Raw genomic sequence first — 16,384 nt, forward strand, 5'->3', positions numbered from 1 at the left:
TGCCTCCCTGGCACACAGCAAGCACTGTGTCTGGCACAATAAATGTTTATTGAATGAATTGGTATATAAATGAGGTGACAGACTACGAGCAGCTTTTGAGTAGAACTGAAAGCATTCCTGCCCGGGGATCATCAGATTCCTTGCGGCTTTTGCTACCTAATACCCTATGTTTGCTCTCAGAGGAAAGATGGCGGAGAGGGAACTGCATTTTCAGAGGTCCATGCTGGGCCTCTGGTTTCTGTTGCAATCAATAGAAAGTGGGTCACAGAACAGCTCTGCAAAGAACAGACCCTTGAGGAAAAGCCTGGATTCTGTGCCAACTTCCACTTATTGAGCGCCTACTGTGTATCAGTTGTTGTCACATAGCTTTAATTCATTGGACTGTGGCCTCAAAGGGCTGCAAAGGAGAACGTAAGTGATTGGGGGATGTAAACCTCAGCCGTGAGTGACCTCAGCCAAGCCACCGCCCCTCTCTGAGTTTTCATTTTCGGTCGCCGTAAAATGGAAACAATAGAACCCCTTGGCCAGCTTATGGAAATGAAATGAGCACGTGGAAGCAGAGCGCTTCATAAATGCTCGTTATTATTGCTCCTCTGGGCACATAAGTCGGCTCGCCTCCCCCCAGGGCGCACACGCAGACATGTTCACACTCCCACGTACATGCAGATGCACAGAGACGTGTGCAGACGCCAATTGGAGGGGTAGCCGAGCCTCAGCCCCAGGGCCACCGCCGCGTCCCGCAGAGAAGCCGTCGGCCGTCGGCTTCCCTCCTTTTCTCTCAGCTCTTTATGAATGAACTTCGGCCGCGGAGAGTTTATTTTTTTATGAATGGGAGCCCAAGCCGTGAATGAAGCCGGGAGCCAGCCCCTGCGTCCTGATTGGCCCCCGCGGATGGGAAACTCCGCCCCCACGGCTCGGCAGGACGAGTCTCCGGATTGGCGGGCGTGCCCGGCCCTGGGGTTTCATTCACAAAAGTCAATGAAACAAAGGGAACGGGGTAGGGGGTGAGAGAGCCGAGGCCGAGGCGAAGGAAATGCACCAATCAGCCGCTCCCCGGAGCTCACAACTGTCGGCGGCGCCCGGAAAACAAGCCGGTGCGCGGGGTACCTGGGGCCAGGGCCGCCTCGCTCCGGCCTAGCCCCGCGGCTCTCAGTGCGGCCTTGGGGCATGCTCGGGACCCCCCGAGGCTCCAGCACAGACGCCCGGGCCTCAGGTGAGGCTGCGGGAGGGAGTGGGAGGGGGTCTGTGATTCCCCGTCTCGCCCCCAACACGCACCACACTCTCACCGTCTCCTCCGCAGATTCCAGGGCAGAGGGTGGGAGGCGCTGGGATTCAGGGTTGGAGGTGGCGCTGGAGTTGTGCGCGTGCGAATGGTGCGCGCCTCGCCTGCTGCTCTAAGCGCGAGCGCACACGCACGCGCGCGCGCGCACACACACACACACACACACACACACACAATCTTATGTAACCGAGCCTGGGCAAAGCAGGGCTGCAGAAAGCAGCCAAAACGGCGAGCCAGGCTCCCAGGAGCAGGTGGGACCTCCTTTGGCGGGAGGGGAGTGGTGGCGGCGCCCAGCTCTGCAGGCGGAAACCTATCCATCGCCTGAGTGAGTCGGAGAAGTTTTGCCGTCGGACCCAGAGCCTTGGGACTGCCCCTCCCCGTCGCCCTTACCCGCCCCCACCTCGGTGCCTTTCCCAGACGGTGTGCGAACGCAGCTCCCCCGCCCCCAGGTCTCTGCCCCCACACGGGGCCGGGGCCGAACGGCCCGGAGGGAGCGGCCGGATGGAGCGGAGGATGAAAGGCGGATACTTGGACCAGCAAGTGCCCTACACCTTCTGCAGCGTGAGCGCCGCGCCAGCCTCCACGCCCGCCCCCCTCCCTGCACTCCGCCCCTACCCACCCCGCAGCCCCAACGGGGTCCAGGGCTGCCAGCCCCTGAGTCACCCCGGGACCCCAGCCCCGCCCCCCAGACCAGGCGGCCTCAGGGTGACTCGAGGGTATTCTTCCCCTTCCCCGCAGAAATCGCCCGGAAATGGGAGCTTGCGCGAAGCCCTGATGGTCCCGCAGGGGAAGCTCATGGACCCGGGCTCCCTGCCGCCCCCCGACTCCGAAGGTAAAGAGACTGAGAGACAAACTGCCACCCTCCCCACCTCACAAACCCCGAGGGCGGACCCTGGAGCCCCCGCCCTTTTCCCAAAAAGACTCGCCCTCCTAAAGACTGGTCATTCTCGGCCCCGACCCGCAAGGGCAAGTCACTGGGATCGCTAGGGCTCCCGCTCTCTCACCAGCACCTCCATCTCACCTTCTCCAATTCCATTATTCACCCCTCAGATCTCTTCCAGGATCTAAGTCACTTCCAGGAGACATGGCTCGCTGAAGGTGAGTAGTTTTCTGACCTGTCCTATTACTGCGGTGGAGATGCTCTCTCCCCCGAGTATTCCAGCCTAGCCCACTTCTTTTCTCCTGGCCTCAAGGGCCTCTCCAAGGTCCCCTCCCCACGTCCCCTGCCTCTCCACTCTTTCCAGGGCCCAGTGTGGATACTTACATAGATATTTATTTTCTCTGCCCTCAGCCAGACTTGTGTAACTAGGCCTGGGGATGAATCAGACCATTGTGTGGGGTATTTGCTTATTTGAATGGAACTTGGCTCCGGGCCTGTTTTCCTGGTTGAAATTTTCATTTGCAAAGTTTGTTTGGCACCAGCTGCCAGGCCAAGGTGTGTGTTGGGGTGTTGGGAGGGACAGGAGAATGAGGAGGAGTGATTAATTTGTTACCTGTCTTCAGGAGTTGCCAAAACATTGCTTTTTGGCCCCTCTGGTTTCTCTTCCTCCCAACCCCCAGCGCCAAACAATTTACTGTCTGAGCCAAAAGAGCAACAAAAGTTTAAATAATTCTTTTTTGCAGCACTTTGGCAAAGTGAGCCCAGGGCTTCTCCCCCAAATAGCCTTGATTGTAATTCTGATGGCAACTGATCCTCCCTCCTCCTTCCCTCCTGAATACCTTCCGCCCCAGGCAAATTGCCCCGCCAGTTTGCCGGGGTGGAGGGGAGTGTAGCTGTGAGCTGATTGGGGTGGGGTCAGTAGCTGGGCCTCTTCTGGGTAGGGAGATGTGATCTGGGGGTCTCTGAGTCATTGGTGTGTGTTTGGGTGGGGCCTGAGGGTGTCGTCGGTGGGCTGCAGTTAGGAGGTTTATGGTGTTCAGACAGTCTCTGAGAGGGAAGAGTTAACACTCCCATCTTAGGATTCCTTCATTATAACATTGAAAACCAAGAAACCACAGCACTAAGAACCCCTTCTCGAGGGCTTTTCTCTTCTTGGGATTTCCCCATCCCTTTACCTGAGGGGAGGTGAATCATCTTTGATGATTTTTAAAACTCAAATCCAGCTCCTCTGGAACCATCTCTAAAAGCTTGGGGTAGAAGGGAAGACCCCTGACTAGATGCTTGGAGTGAGACTAGATCTGTTTTGACAACTGTGGTATCCCCAAAATATGTATGTTAACAGAATGGCTACTTAGCATAGAGCAAATAACCAGGACATTTGCGGAATTCATGGCTGAATGGCCACGTGGGTGTTAGAGGCATCTGGGGGCTCTGGGAGGATTGTGCATGTCTTTCCGGACTCTGCAAGCCCTGCGTGCCCAGCTCTGAGTTACCACAAGAGCTGTTCCCTGTCCTCCCATCCTCCTCCTGAGGTTCCGGAGCTGGGCTGCAGGAGAGGTGTCAGTTTCCACCATCTCTTAAACACTTCCTTTCTCAATGCCTCATTTCTGTCTGGCTCTCCAGGCTCCTTGTCTGTCAGCAGCTGAGGGTCCCTGCACTCCTCAAGTGGGCAACTCCTGGGGCTGTGATCTAGGGGTAGGCTCAGAGGTTGGCATTTTGGAAGCAACTGGTCCATTTGTGCCTGGGTTTGAAATGGGGAGAGGAAAATGTTCTCATCTTCTCTCAACCTTGGAAGCCCCACCCCTTGGCGGTGGGGGTCTAGAAATTGTACTTGTGTCTATCTGCATGTGTCAGTGTGACAGCCAGTGTGTGTGTTTCCTGCTGCTGCCCTGGAAGTCCCTGTACATTTAAATCCAGTGGGTGGGGAGGTGGAGGTGGGGATCGCAAGACGGAGGGGGGCTGGCGCTGGGATCTCCTTGGTTCCCTCTGCTTCCTTCTGAGGGAGCAGCTCAGGTTCCCAGCTGGCGATGGATGGCCAGGCCTGAGGGGGGGATGCTGAGGCCGCTCGCTCCTTCTCACTCTCTCTGCGGAGACAGATGCAGCTGCCGGGGCCCTGTCCCCCTGCACCATCCCAGCATCACCCCAGCCTCCTCTCCTGCCTCTTCCCACCAGGTCAGTGACCCCAGAGGGAGCTTTGGGGTGGCAGGGAGGGACTGGCTCCTTTGGAACCTTGCCATTGTGGGGCGCGTAGGACTGGGGGCCGGAACCCAACCTCCCTATATCAGCTTGAAAGGGAAAAGCCCCGATTTGGAGAGAAGCAGTGGGTCCTTGAAGTGAGGGTGGGGCTGTGAAGAATTCGGGGGATACCAGGTTGGATCCTGGTGGAGGTGGTTGTGGGTTCAGAGTCTGGTGTCCGGGCATCATTGGAAGTGAGTGTGAGTGAAGCTCTGTAGAGACAGCTCAAACATCTTTGGGTCTGGGGTTTTTCTAGATGGAGAGGGTGGGGAAGAGGGGATGAAGTGAAAGCTAAGAGGGTGTGTCTGATTTTGAGGTGCCTGAAATCTGCTGAATTGCTGGAGAAAGAATCAGGCTACTGCAGGGAAACCCAGGCTCAGACAGGCTGAGCCCAGGCTGTGTCTGATTGTGGTAAAAAATGTGCTGTTTCTGGTCATGGGTTCCTTTTCGGGCTTGTCGGGAGTCCCCAGGAACCCTCAGAGACAATGACTTTGGTCTCTTCGGTGGTAAGGAACATTGACTCTGGGCCATGTGTGTCCTTTGTATAAAGTGGTGGTTCATAATGGGGTCTATGGATTCCCAAAAGCCTGTGAATTGGTTGCAGGGGTCCTTGAGCCCTCCGATATGTGTATAAAATGTTGGGGGTGTACCATACACAAAGGAATGTGAATTTTTCTAGGAAGAGAATGACCCATAGCTTTTACAAGATTCTCAAAGAGGTGGGTCTGCACCCCTTTTTATAAGAATGAGAACTCCCCCATTTTCCTCCAAGATCTGCAGTCCTCTTGCCCCTTCCTCCATCATATTTGAAAGCCCAAGAAGACAACCTGTGTGGGAAGGGTATGCATGGAGGATGTGTTTCACCCATGTGCTGCCGTGAAGTTAAAAGGCGTTAGGATGTGTGTGAATCCGTGTATGCGTGCGCTGGTGCCTCAGCGTGTCTGTGGGGAGAGATGGGGTTAATCCCCTCCCCTAGTCTTTCCTAGCTGCAGTGCCTCCTTCTATATCTTTCTGTCTCTCCCCTTCCAGAAGGCTCTTGGGGACAAATGTCTCCTCCATAGATAGAGAACTGGTTCCTTCCAGTATACTGCCAGGATGGGGGCGGGGTAAGTGTGAGAGATGAGGCCAGTGGTGACACAATGGAACAGAAGCTCCAGAGAATTCCATCCCCCCCGAGCCATGTCTCCCCTGGGACTCCTTAAGAGGCCCCTTCACTTCACCCTGTGATTGGATACGAAGGGGAGACGGTGATGGGGCATATAAGGTTAGGTGGGTGGTTAACCTGAGGTGGGCTTAGCTTTTTTCACCTCCCAGTTCTCTTGGAGCCCAGCTTGGGAGGCCCCCTAAACCCCTTCTTTGCTAGCGACCACTCCTGCCACTCCCCCACCACTGGAAGGAATGTTCTCTAAAATTCTTTCTTTCCAGGGGCATTATGCTGGCTTGGCAGTTTTCCCACCCCCTCCGTAATCATCTGCCATGACCCCAGGCAGATAAACTCCTCCTCAGTGCCAGGGTGGAGTTGGGGGCAGACCCTGGCACACTGGCTTGGCAGCCAAAACTCAGCCAAGCCAACAAATAAATAGAGTGTGGCTTATACTTAAGACCAAACATGGTAATTAGAAATTCTCCTGCTCTCCAGGAACTCGAGGCTCTGTGTTACTGTTCCTATTTCCATCCTTGACAATCTCTGAGCAACTGAGGCCCTGTCCTGCCCCTTTGGGAGAAGCCGGTGTTCTGGGCAGGGGCCAAGCAGGGACTGGGGTTCGTACCACAAACCATTCTTTCTCCTGGCCCAGGGAAGAAGATGGTGCCACCTCTCTTGAGGTGTGATCAGCGTGCCGGGGGTGGCCTCCTCTGGGACTTCTGGGTGAGGGTGGTTCTGGTCAAACCTTCAGGCTTGAGATGAGAGGAAAGCAAGATGACCCCAGGGCTCTCTAGCATCAGGTGAACTGGCCTGTGATGCCAGCAGGAGATGCCCTTAGCCCATTACCTCAACCCTTACCTCAATGCAAAGTGGCACTTAATGAAACCCCAGAGGGGGCTGAGATTGCATCAGCCTCCCCTTGCTCTGCACCTCCCCCGCCCTTGGGACCCTCCTTGCCTGGATAGCAGGGAGGGAAATATTGCTCATCCTGCCACTATCACCCCCATCTGCCACTTTGGGGGCATCACCTGTGGTTGGGCCAGAGGACACAGCAGGGATGAACTTGGGCCTTGCACCCCTGGGCAACTGATCAGGTTTATTACATCCTTCCCTTTATCCGGTTTTCCGAATCTACCTATTCTTAAGGGCTACCAGTGGTGTGTGTTAAAAATACAGACACCTGGCCCCTGCCCCAAGCCTATGGAATGGGACTCTCCTGGGGAGGGGACCAGGAATCTGCATTTTTGTTTTAACAATGCCCCAGGATTCTTGATTGCAGCCAGTCTGGGAATGGTTGCCTCTTGTGCCCTAGTTGTGCTCCTGCAAAGATGTGCTTGTGGGTTTTTTTGTTTTTGCCAAGGGATTTCATGCCCTACTGATCTATTTCATCACTTTAGAATTATTTTACATTGTCTTTTTTTCATAAGTTCTTTAGCTGCTGGTGGTTCCGGATTCTTAAACCCCTCATCCCAGTCCCTCTGTCAAGAAGTCGCCTATCTATAAATGTTGATTTAAAGCACTTGGCACCTCTGATATTTAAAAGAGGTTGGTAAAGAATTCACCTGCCAAGCAATTGATCACAGCCTAAAGCATCCCTTGTGAGATGTGCTTTCCCCAGAGGTCCTGCCACTAATGTTACCGGGTGGTGGAGAGAGGGGTTCCTCCAGGGCAGGGAAGGGCTGCTTGGTTAGGATCTCTTTAGTTCTGGCTCCCACCAGCCTGAGGATGGGGGTCATTGTATGTTTATTCACTTGGTGGACAAAGAATGCATTGAGTGTCTATGCTGAACTGGACCCTGTCTCAGGGGTGCTGGAGAGTCAGATGAACAAGATAGATAAAGACCCTGCCCTCGGTGAGTTTAACTTTCTGGTAGAGGAGATGGAAAATAAACACATGAGCATAAATTAATAAGTACAGGTAGCCATACATGCTAGGGAAAAGTAAACAGAGACCGGAGGGACCACTTTGGTTGGGGTGATCAGAGAAGGCCTGTGAGGTGACAAAGTGAGGTAAGACTGCAAAGGCCAGAAAAAATAGGCAAAGATGTGGAGAAGAGGAATCAGCTGAATAGGTTTGAGGACCCAAAAGGAGACCAGAGCTCTGAAGAGTAACAGGCGAAGAGAGGCAGGTCAGAGAGGTACGCGAGAACCAGAATACATGGAGCCTTGGAGGCCAAAAGGAGGAGTTTGGGGTTTGTGCTTTAAGCAAGGAAGAGAAGTGACTGGATTTCTGTTGTAAAAAGATCACTCTGACAGCTATGTGGAGAGTGGAATTAGGAAGTTCTGATAAGAGGTTGTGGCTGAAATCCAAGGAAGAAATGATAGAACCTTGGCCCAGGAGAAAAGCCATAGAGACTGGAGTGTGAACATGTATAGACTAGGAGGAGTGGAGGTGTTCTCCAGTCATCTCCTCGTGTCCCTCACCCTTACCATCCGTTCTCAACTCCCCAGTCATTTCATCCGTGAGTTTCCCCATTGTCCAGTCCGAGAGCAGCCTCCAGGGACCGAGAGACCCATCTCCTTGGGTCCAATTGCCTCACCTTCGAACCACTCTCTTCCCAAACTCTCAGGAAGTCCTTCTTGGTGCTACCCTTCCCCTTCCTGCTGTATCTATTCTTGAGAGAGGGGCAAAAGTGAGATCAGGAGAGGTACTCAGCCGTATCCCACCTGAAGGAGTTGGTGAGACCAGTATAAAAGCTAGAAATCAAAGCCCGGATATCCAGTTTGGAGGCTGTGGATGAGCTACTGTTCTATTTTAGTTTTTGTACCTAATCCCCAAACCCAGCTCCACCCACACTGGCACCCTGGGAGTGCATCTCAGACCTCCAGTCTTGGGAAGCTCTCCTCTCTCCCCTTAGCTGCACATCAAGGGGATGAGGCACCGTGACCAACCAGTGTCCCCAGGCTCCTCTCCCATTGTCATCCTCTAGTCACCTCTCATGAACTATTCTATTTCCTCCATTCCATCTCCTTTTCCAGGCTCTAGATTTCTAGGTTTCACCCAGGAGGTTATATAAAAGGCAGATTCCTAGGCCCAGCATAGAGTCAGAATCTTCCCATATGAGTCTATTTCACAGGACCTCACTTCTTACGGAGCCTGCCCATCCCAGATGCAACTCTGCTGTGAGCTTTGAGGGAGCTTTGTAAACTCTCAGGGGCAGGGCTGTTTTCACTTCAGGAAAATGGAGGGAAAAAAGACAAAGCATCAAGAAAGAAACTCTGGAATCTGCTCAGACAGGTTCTGAGAACTTGCAGCCTATCCTCCAGGGTATTAATGGGACCCAGAAATGGCGGGCGCTAGGACCTGGGGTGGAGTTGCCTTCAGTCCTAGGAAAGCTGTTTTCCCTTCGGGCTGGTGCTAATCTGCAGGGCTGCATTAATGATGTCTGTGGGGGAGCCAGTGGGGCTGCTATCCAGGACCCCCATCCCAGGTTCACCTTTGACCTCTCTCTGCAGCTCAGGTACCCGACAGTGATGAGCAGTTTGTTCCTGATTTCCATTCAGAAAACTGTGAGTAGTGGACCCTGGATAGAGGGAATGGGGAGTGGGGGAGGGCAGGAAATGAGTCATGGGGATAGGGAATCACAAAAGATCCACTTGTTCTCTCCTCTAGAAAAGAGTGAAGGGCAGGGCTCCCCGTTCTTGGGTTTGGACTCAAAGACAAAACAGTAACTGGGAGATGAAGACCTCAGTTCAAATCGGGGATTGCCCCATCCTAGCTGTGTGACCTTGGAGCAGAAGCTTCATCTCTCTGATCCTCCATTTCCTTTTTCTTTTTTTTTTTTTAATTGAAGTATAGTTGATTTTTTTCCCCCCTTATTTATGAAATGAAGGGCTTGGACCACTGCAACAGGGTCCATTCCTACCATTCTAAGTTAATTTTGTGCAACTGGGGGCGATTTTGTCCCACCCCCCAGAAACATGTGGCAATGTCTGTTGACATTTCAGATTGTCACAACTGAGGGTGGGGTGCTGTTGGTGTCTAGTGGGTATAGGCCAGGGATGCTGGTAACATCCTGTGATGCTCCGGACAGCTCCCATGACAAAGAATTATCTGTCCCAAATGTCACTAGTGCTACTGTTGAGAAACCCTGCTTTAATATCAGATACTTTGCTCTCAACTGCCTTCAGTGAAATGAAATAGGGCACAAATAATTCACATGAGAACAGTCAGTTGTAGGTTTTTGACTCGCCGACTTGGGACCAACTCTGCTGCTCATCCTGGTGGCTAGAGTTTTCAGACCCAGCAGGGGCCACAGGAAAGGCCAGTGTTCTTCACAGATAATTAGGAGCATGTGTATGATGCTAGTCAGCTGACATGTAAGTGGGCTAATGTCCAACCTTCACCAGAAAAAGAAAGATTCTTTATAGCTCCAAATACGAAAACATTTCTCTCCCTTGGAATTTTCCAGAGCATTCAGGAAAACCACAGGCCCTTGGTTGGAGGTGCTCACTGCTACAGAGGTGTTTTTGGACAGTTGAGGTTGCATTAAATGTTGAACTTTAGACAGTTTCTTTGGTTAATACTGGACATTAGCCTGATGTATAAAACTAGATATAAAGTAAATAGCCAAACTCTTCTTAAAAGTGTCTATGTTTCGCTGAAAGATGAGGCCCAGAGAAGGCGGGTGAGGCTACACCGGACACCCAGCTGGTCCTCAAAAAGCAGAAGGTGTCAGAAGCTCTTCCTGCTTCTGTGACACTCTCTGGCCTTGCTCTGCCTCCCCCGACCTCCACAGTAGCTTTCCACAGCCCCACCACCAGGATCAAGAAGGAGCCTCAGAGTCCCCGCGCAGACCCGGCCCTGTCCTGCAGCAGGAAGCCGCCCCTCCCCCACCACCATGGCGAGCAGTGCCTTTATTCCAGGTAAGCCCCAGCTCGGCCCTGGTGAAGAGTTGGGTGGAAATGGGGGGAGGCACCAGTGAGCAGCAGCAGCAGTTGAGATGCAAGTTAGACAACGGAAAGGGTTTCCGAGCTCCCCTAATGGCAGAATATGGTTCCGGATTTCCTGAGTTAGTTAGGATGAAAAATGCAGCAGGGGGTTCAAGGGATGTGTGTTAAGGCCAGGGCAGAGTATTTCCACTGGAGAAGCCACTCTCCCACCCAACCCAGTTGCTCTGGGCTGGGGAGAGGTGTTCTCAAGTTTACCCCCAACCCCTCCAGCTTCAGGATTATGAAAGGAGAAAGAGTTCATCTGGAGCCAAGTCTGGCTCACGCTGTTCCTTCCCCAGCACCCTCTACTCTTCTCCCATAATCCCTGTGACCTGACTTCCCAGGGAATGAAGGGTTCAGAGACGCTCCCCCAGCTTCTCTGCCCCCTCACCCCTGTCTTCCCCTCACCTCCAGTGCCTATGACCCCCCTAGACAAATCACCATCAAGTCCCCCGCCCCTGGTGCCCCTGGACAGTCGCCCCTGCAGCCCTTTCCCCGGGCAGAACAACGGAGTTTCCTGAGATCCTCTGGCACCTCCCAGCCCCACCCTGGCCATGCGTACCTCGGGGAGCATAGGTAAGGAGACAGAGACCCACCAAGCCTGTGGGTCCTGGCCTCACCAGTTTTCCCTCAATCCCTGAGTGTTCTCTATTGCCCTTAGAAACCTGGTGTGGGAGGAGGTGCGGAGGAAGGGATATTGACATCTCCCCCACCCCCACCCCCACCCCACTCTGGGAGTGGCAGGCTTCAGGAAGGCTTGCCTTAATATTCTCTTCTCTTCCTTCTCCATCCCACCACATCCAGTTCCGTCTTCCAGCAGCCCCTGGAGGTCTGCCATTCCTTCACACCCTCTCAGGGAGGGGGCCGGGAACCCCTCCCAGCCCCCTACCAACACCAGCTGTCGGAGCCCTGCCCACCCTACCCCCAACAGAGCTTCAAGCAGGAATACCTTGACCCCCTGTACGAACAGGCCGGCCAGCCGGCATTGGGCCAGGGTGGAGTCAATGGGCACAGGTACCCAGGGGCGGGGGTGGTGATCAAACAGGAGCAGACGGACTTCTCCTATGACTCAGGTAAGAGATGGAATGCGAAGGGGTTGAGGAGTTTTGGTGGGCTTGCGGGGGGCGGGCGGGGCAGGGAGGGTGGCATGTGATCAAATGGACAGTTCCATTAAAGCCACCATGTGTCCCCACAAGTTATTTTTTATCTTCCCATCCGTTTACCAGTTCATACATTCAACCCACCCACCTACCACTTCTTTTCATAGATTCAAAAGAACTGTCACTTTTCAATCAGCAAATTTATATTCAGATAAGAAATAGTGGGATGTAGGTCCTTGCCCTTAGGTAGACTGTGACTTGCCTGTGACTTGATAGGAAAGTTAAGGCATTTCTATTTCTATTTAGTGTGTATTTGGGGGCTTAATTACCTACTGAGACAAAAGTACTGTGCCAGGAGTATGAGTGGGTGCAGCTGGGGGACACAAAGATGTCATCAGTCCCTGTCCCCACAGGAGCTTAAAAATACAGAGATTTGAATAAGGAGAAACATAAACTTGAAACTAGCCAAGCTCAGTTCCCATATGGAATGCAGGGTTCAAGTGTGGTTTTCACATCCTGTTGAGCTTCCTGGTTGGATGACCCTTCATCCTGTCCAGAGCTGGGTACCGGAAGTAGGGACTCCGTTAAATTCTGGTTCCACTTGGCTGTTGACAGGATTGAGATGCTGTCAGCTGTGTTCAGAAGTGAGGTGCGGTCAGCTGTGTTCCTAAACAGCTATAGCTCAAAGCCCCAAGTGCCCAGGGAAAGGCTCAGAAAACTTTGGCTCCTATTACAGTATTACCAGCTCCAAATTAGAGTTTATCAGCAAATTTGCATTAGAAAAAATAAATTCAGATTAGAGTAGGCCCAGAATTGGCTAGAGCTTTTGAATTTCCCTTTTTCTGGTGCCCAGTCTTTTTGGTGCAGGGGGATGAGCCCCAAACCCCCAAGCTGCCCAAGTGAAAACCAGAAGGGAACGCAACACCTCTCCTTAAGACCGGGCCATAAGCCTGAGTGGTGCTGGCAGTGAAATGGAGGAAGGAGGGAGAAGCTCTTGCCGCTGACCTTCAAAGGATGTAGACCGGAGGAGATCGTGTTACATGCCCTTGAACTCCTGCCCCTCCCCCCTCGGCTTCCTCTGAATGGAGTCAGGAATTCCATTCACAAAATGGAGGCATGAATGAGCCCACCCTCCCGCCTCCTCCCGGAGGTGTCGGGTTTCACCAACTCATTCATAGGTGGGCGTGGAGGGGGTAGGGCGGAAAGGGGCTGGCCTGAACGGATGGCTTCTCAGCACACCCTCCTCCAGGTGGGGTGGGGAGGTGTCAGTCCTGTGAAGTAGGATGAGATAGATGGAATGCCTCTGCCGTCAGAACCTGAAAAACACGGTCTAGTGTGCCCACTGCCTCTTCCGAAGATAGATGCAGTGTGTGTTCTCTCTCTCCCTCCTTCCCTCACTCTCCCTCCCTCACACCCGCACTGGGCTGGAACCTGACCTGCTGACCGGATGGCAGCCCATTCCAAGGGAATCTTAGGCTGGGACACTGAACCCTTTCCCCGGAGGTTCAGCTCTACCTCCTCCTCCCCCTAAACTCACAGGAAACAGCTGCTCCCTGGCATCTTGGGCCTTATGGAACAGCTCTGCCCAGCTCCAGCTGCTGCCTCTCAGGCCCTCTGGCCCAGCCCTCAAGCTGATGGCTTTGAGTCTCATACTCCCGCTGGGTGAACCTCCCCTGGGATTTGGTGGTAGGCAGGCTGCGCAGGGGAAAGAACCAGGCTGGCTGGCAAGAAGTTCTTGAATGTGTGTAGGACTGCCACCCCTACCCCTATCCCAGCCATCTATAACATCACCCTTTTTTTTCTTCCCGTCCCAGATGTCCCTGGGTATGCCTCAATGTACCTTCACACAGAGGGTTTCTCCGGGCCCTCTTCAGGTGACGGGACCATGGGTAAGGCAGCCCCTTCCTTCCCCTGCCAAATGCTCCAAGTTGGAGGAGGAAGTCCTGCCATGGGGGAGGGGCTTCTGGCCAGGAGTCCCTCTGGACTCTGGGGCCTCATATCTGTGAACTCCTAGATCTGAGTAACCCCCAACTTCCTCCTCAAGGCTATGGCTATGAAAAATCTCTGCGTCCATTCCCAGATGATGTCTGCGTCGTCCCTGAGAAATTTGAAGGTCAGAGATGTGACTGTTCGTGAAAGGGTCAGGGTCTTATCCATGTCCTCTGACAGCGCCCCACCCCCACCCCCAGGAATCACATTACACTTAATGAGAAATGGCCTGGAGAGACCCCCGGGGAGAGGGGACGGGGTTGCTTGGGGAACCTGAAGGTACAAGCCCTACACCTCCTGTTTCCCGTATTCCCCAGGAGACATCAAGCAGGAAGGGGTGGGAGCCTTCCGAGAGGGACCGCCCTACCAGCGCCGGGGTGCCTTGCAGCTGTGGCAGTTTCTGGTGGCCCTGCTGGATGACCCGACGAACGCCCACTTTATTGCCTGGACTGGCCGGGGGATGGAGTTCAAACTAATTGAGCCTGAGGAGGTGGGCCTCTCAAATGTCCCCACCTTTCCTCCCAACAATTTTAGGGCCAGGAGATGAGAGAACCCAGGAACGGGTGGCACATACCTTTACCATCACTGTTGCTTTATTTAACCTGAATTCCTGCCAAACATGGATCTGTGGGCCAGTGCTTAGCTGCAGGGCCAGCTGATCATTTGCACCAAGAATCTCAAGTACTCTTTCTGACCTGCCCCCCCATATTTCCTCTGCTGAGCAGATATTGCCACCCCCAAACTCTGTCTCCTGTCCCCAGGTCGCCAGGCTCTGGGGGATCCAGAAGAACCGGCCAGCCATGAATTACGACAAACTGAGCCGCTCACTCCGGTACTACTACGAGAAAGGCATCATGCAGAAGGTCGGGGGCTCAGGGTCCAGGGGCAGGAGGGGTGGGGGCGGTGGCCATGGGAAGGTGATAGGGGCTGGGGGACATTCCTCAGCAAGTTTGTAGGAGAAAATAACTACCCAGTCAGAAAGGTCAAAGAAATTATGGGCAACCAAAGATTCACGATAAACAGTAACGGAAAAGCCTAGAGCATGGAGAGGTTGAGATGAGAGAACACAAAATTCTTAGAGGAACCAGCAGGAGAAATGGCCCCACGCATCTGCCTGGGCCTGGAGGGGGCTGCACTCCCAACCCGACACTGACTCAGGCCCTCTTTCCCAACAGGTGGCTGGCGAGCGTTACGTGTACAAGTTTGTGTGTGAGCCCGAGGCCCTCTTCTCTCTGGCCTTCCCGGACAATCAGCGTCCAGCTCTCAAGGCTGAGTTTGACCGGCCAGTCAGTGAGGAGGACACAGTCCCTTTGTCCCACTTGGACGAGAGCCCTGCCTACCTCCCAGAGCTGGCTGGCCCCGCCCAGCCCTTTGGCCCCAAGGGTGGCTACTCTTACTAGCCCCTGGCAGTTGCTCCCCTGCCAATGGCGGGTGCTGCCCTGTGTACATAGAGATGAATTTGGTGTTGGGGAAACGCCCACTCTGAAACCCACAGATGTCTTTGGAGCAGGTCCCCTCTGCCCCATCAGTCACCTTGGCCCAGACTCTGAGCTGCTCCCTAGGGTTGATGGGAAGGGAAAGTGGAGACACTGTGAGTACAAAGGTGGAGTCTCAGAAACTCCTCCAGGGACTTCACCTCTGGCCTCTTCCCAGGTCCTGCTTAAAGGCTCATCCCATTCCCCATCACAGAGAACAAGAGTTTACTCTGTTCTGGGGAGTCAGAGAAGGAGCTTCCCTACTTCATCCTGGTGGAGAGGCGGGCATTGAGCTCCCCAGATCTCCCACGGTGGGAAGAGAGCAGACTGGATCCTGCACTCTGCTCCAAGCTGTGGCCCTGGAGGGTCCTGCTTGTCAGTTCTTGGTGCTCTGCGTTCCCAGAGGCAGGAGGAGGCTGAAGTGAGGAACCTGGGGTGGGGGAGGGGTTGCTGGGTGGGGGCAGGGAGAGCTGGGCTCTGTTCTGGGGGCCCTCTGCCTCTCCTCTGCCTTTTCCTAGCCCCAGGCCTGGAATTTCACCTCCACCGCCACTACATCTGCTGGACCCTAATAAAGGCCCCTGCTTCTCCTATTAGTTCTCCTTTGTCCTCTTTGCTGCTATGGGAGAAGGACCTGGAGTTGGAAAGAACTCTGGCTGTAGGGGCAGATGACCAGAGTTTGGGGTCTGGCCCTGATACTTAACTTCCCATTTGGGTTTAGGAAAAAAAAAAATTGACCTCTGACTTTATCCCTACAAAGTGGGCTCAGTGACACCTGCTCTTTCCCCTTCCTAGGATTACTGTGTGAAGATTCCAAAATAATGGACAAAGGGTATTTTGTAATCTGGTCTGGGGCCCATTGGTCACCTGCAGCGTGCTTCCTGCAGCCATCTCCCTGCCCTGGTTGGGGGTTGTGGGGACAAGGAGGGCTCCTGAACTTTGAGGCCCTCCTGGGGCTTCCTCAGGCAGGGTTTGGCCTGTGGTTTGTGATCACAGTTGCTCCCATGACCATGCTACCCACATGTACCCTGTGTCTCCCCTACTGCCGTGGCTCCAGGTTGCTGTTTTTGCTGAAGTTGGGGACAAGAGTTTATATACAGGACATCTGGAGAATGAGAAGAAAGACACCTGGGGGAGTAGGCGGAGTGCAGGGAGGCTGAAGCAGCCCTTGAGCCCTGGGTCCTGGCTGGTGGAGGAAGAACATGTCAGATCTTCGCAGGAAAGGGGAGGGGAAACAGCATGGGTTCTCTTTGCCCAAATTTGGTGAAGACCAGAACCCTGGGCTGTGTTTCCAGGGTTGGGGAGGCCAGGATGAAAAAGTGGCACCTAGAGAGGAAATGTGACAGTAGAT

The 16,384-nt window shown here is 53.8% G+C and overlaps 1 protein-coding gene across 20 annotated transcripts; it reads left to right on the forward strand.

Moving 5' to 3' along the window:
* Nucleotides 1-985: 985 nt before the first annotated feature.
* ETV4 (ETS variant transcription factor 4) lies at nt 986-15,626 on the forward strand. Of its 20 annotated transcripts, XM_031685491.2 has the most exons (14): nt 986-1,213; nt 1,732-1,843; nt 2,021-2,114; nt 2,333-2,380; nt 8,997-9,050; nt 10,280-10,406; nt 10,887-11,048; nt 11,277-11,545; nt 13,112-13,258; nt 13,387-13,461; nt 13,617-13,685; nt 13,879-14,051; nt 14,323-14,424; nt 14,737-15,626. In XM_031685491.2, the coding sequence occupies exons 2-14, from the start codon at nt 1,784-1,786 to the stop codon at nt 14,959-14,961; spliced, it is 1,605 nt and encodes a 534-aa protein (XP_031541351.2). In that variant the 5' UTR covers nt 986-1,213; nt 1,732-1,783; the 3' UTR covers nt 14,962-15,626. The 20 variants fall into 20 exon arrangements, with proteins under 20 accessions (XP_031541351.2, XP_031541348.2, XP_031541354.2 ...); XM_031685488.2 differs by lacking the exon at nt 13,112-13,258 and having other exon boundaries at nt 1,700-1,843; XM_031685494.2 differs by lacking the exon at nt 13,112-13,258.
* Nucleotides 15,627-16,384: the final 758 nt, after the last annotated feature.

Source organism: Vicugna pacos, chromosome 16 (genome assembly GCF_048564905.1).
Source record: "Vicugna pacos chromosome 16, VicPac4, whole genome shotgun sequence".
In the NCBI taxonomy this organism is placed as follows: Eukaryota; Metazoa; Chordata; class Mammalia; order Artiodactyla; family Camelidae; genus Vicugna; species Vicugna pacos.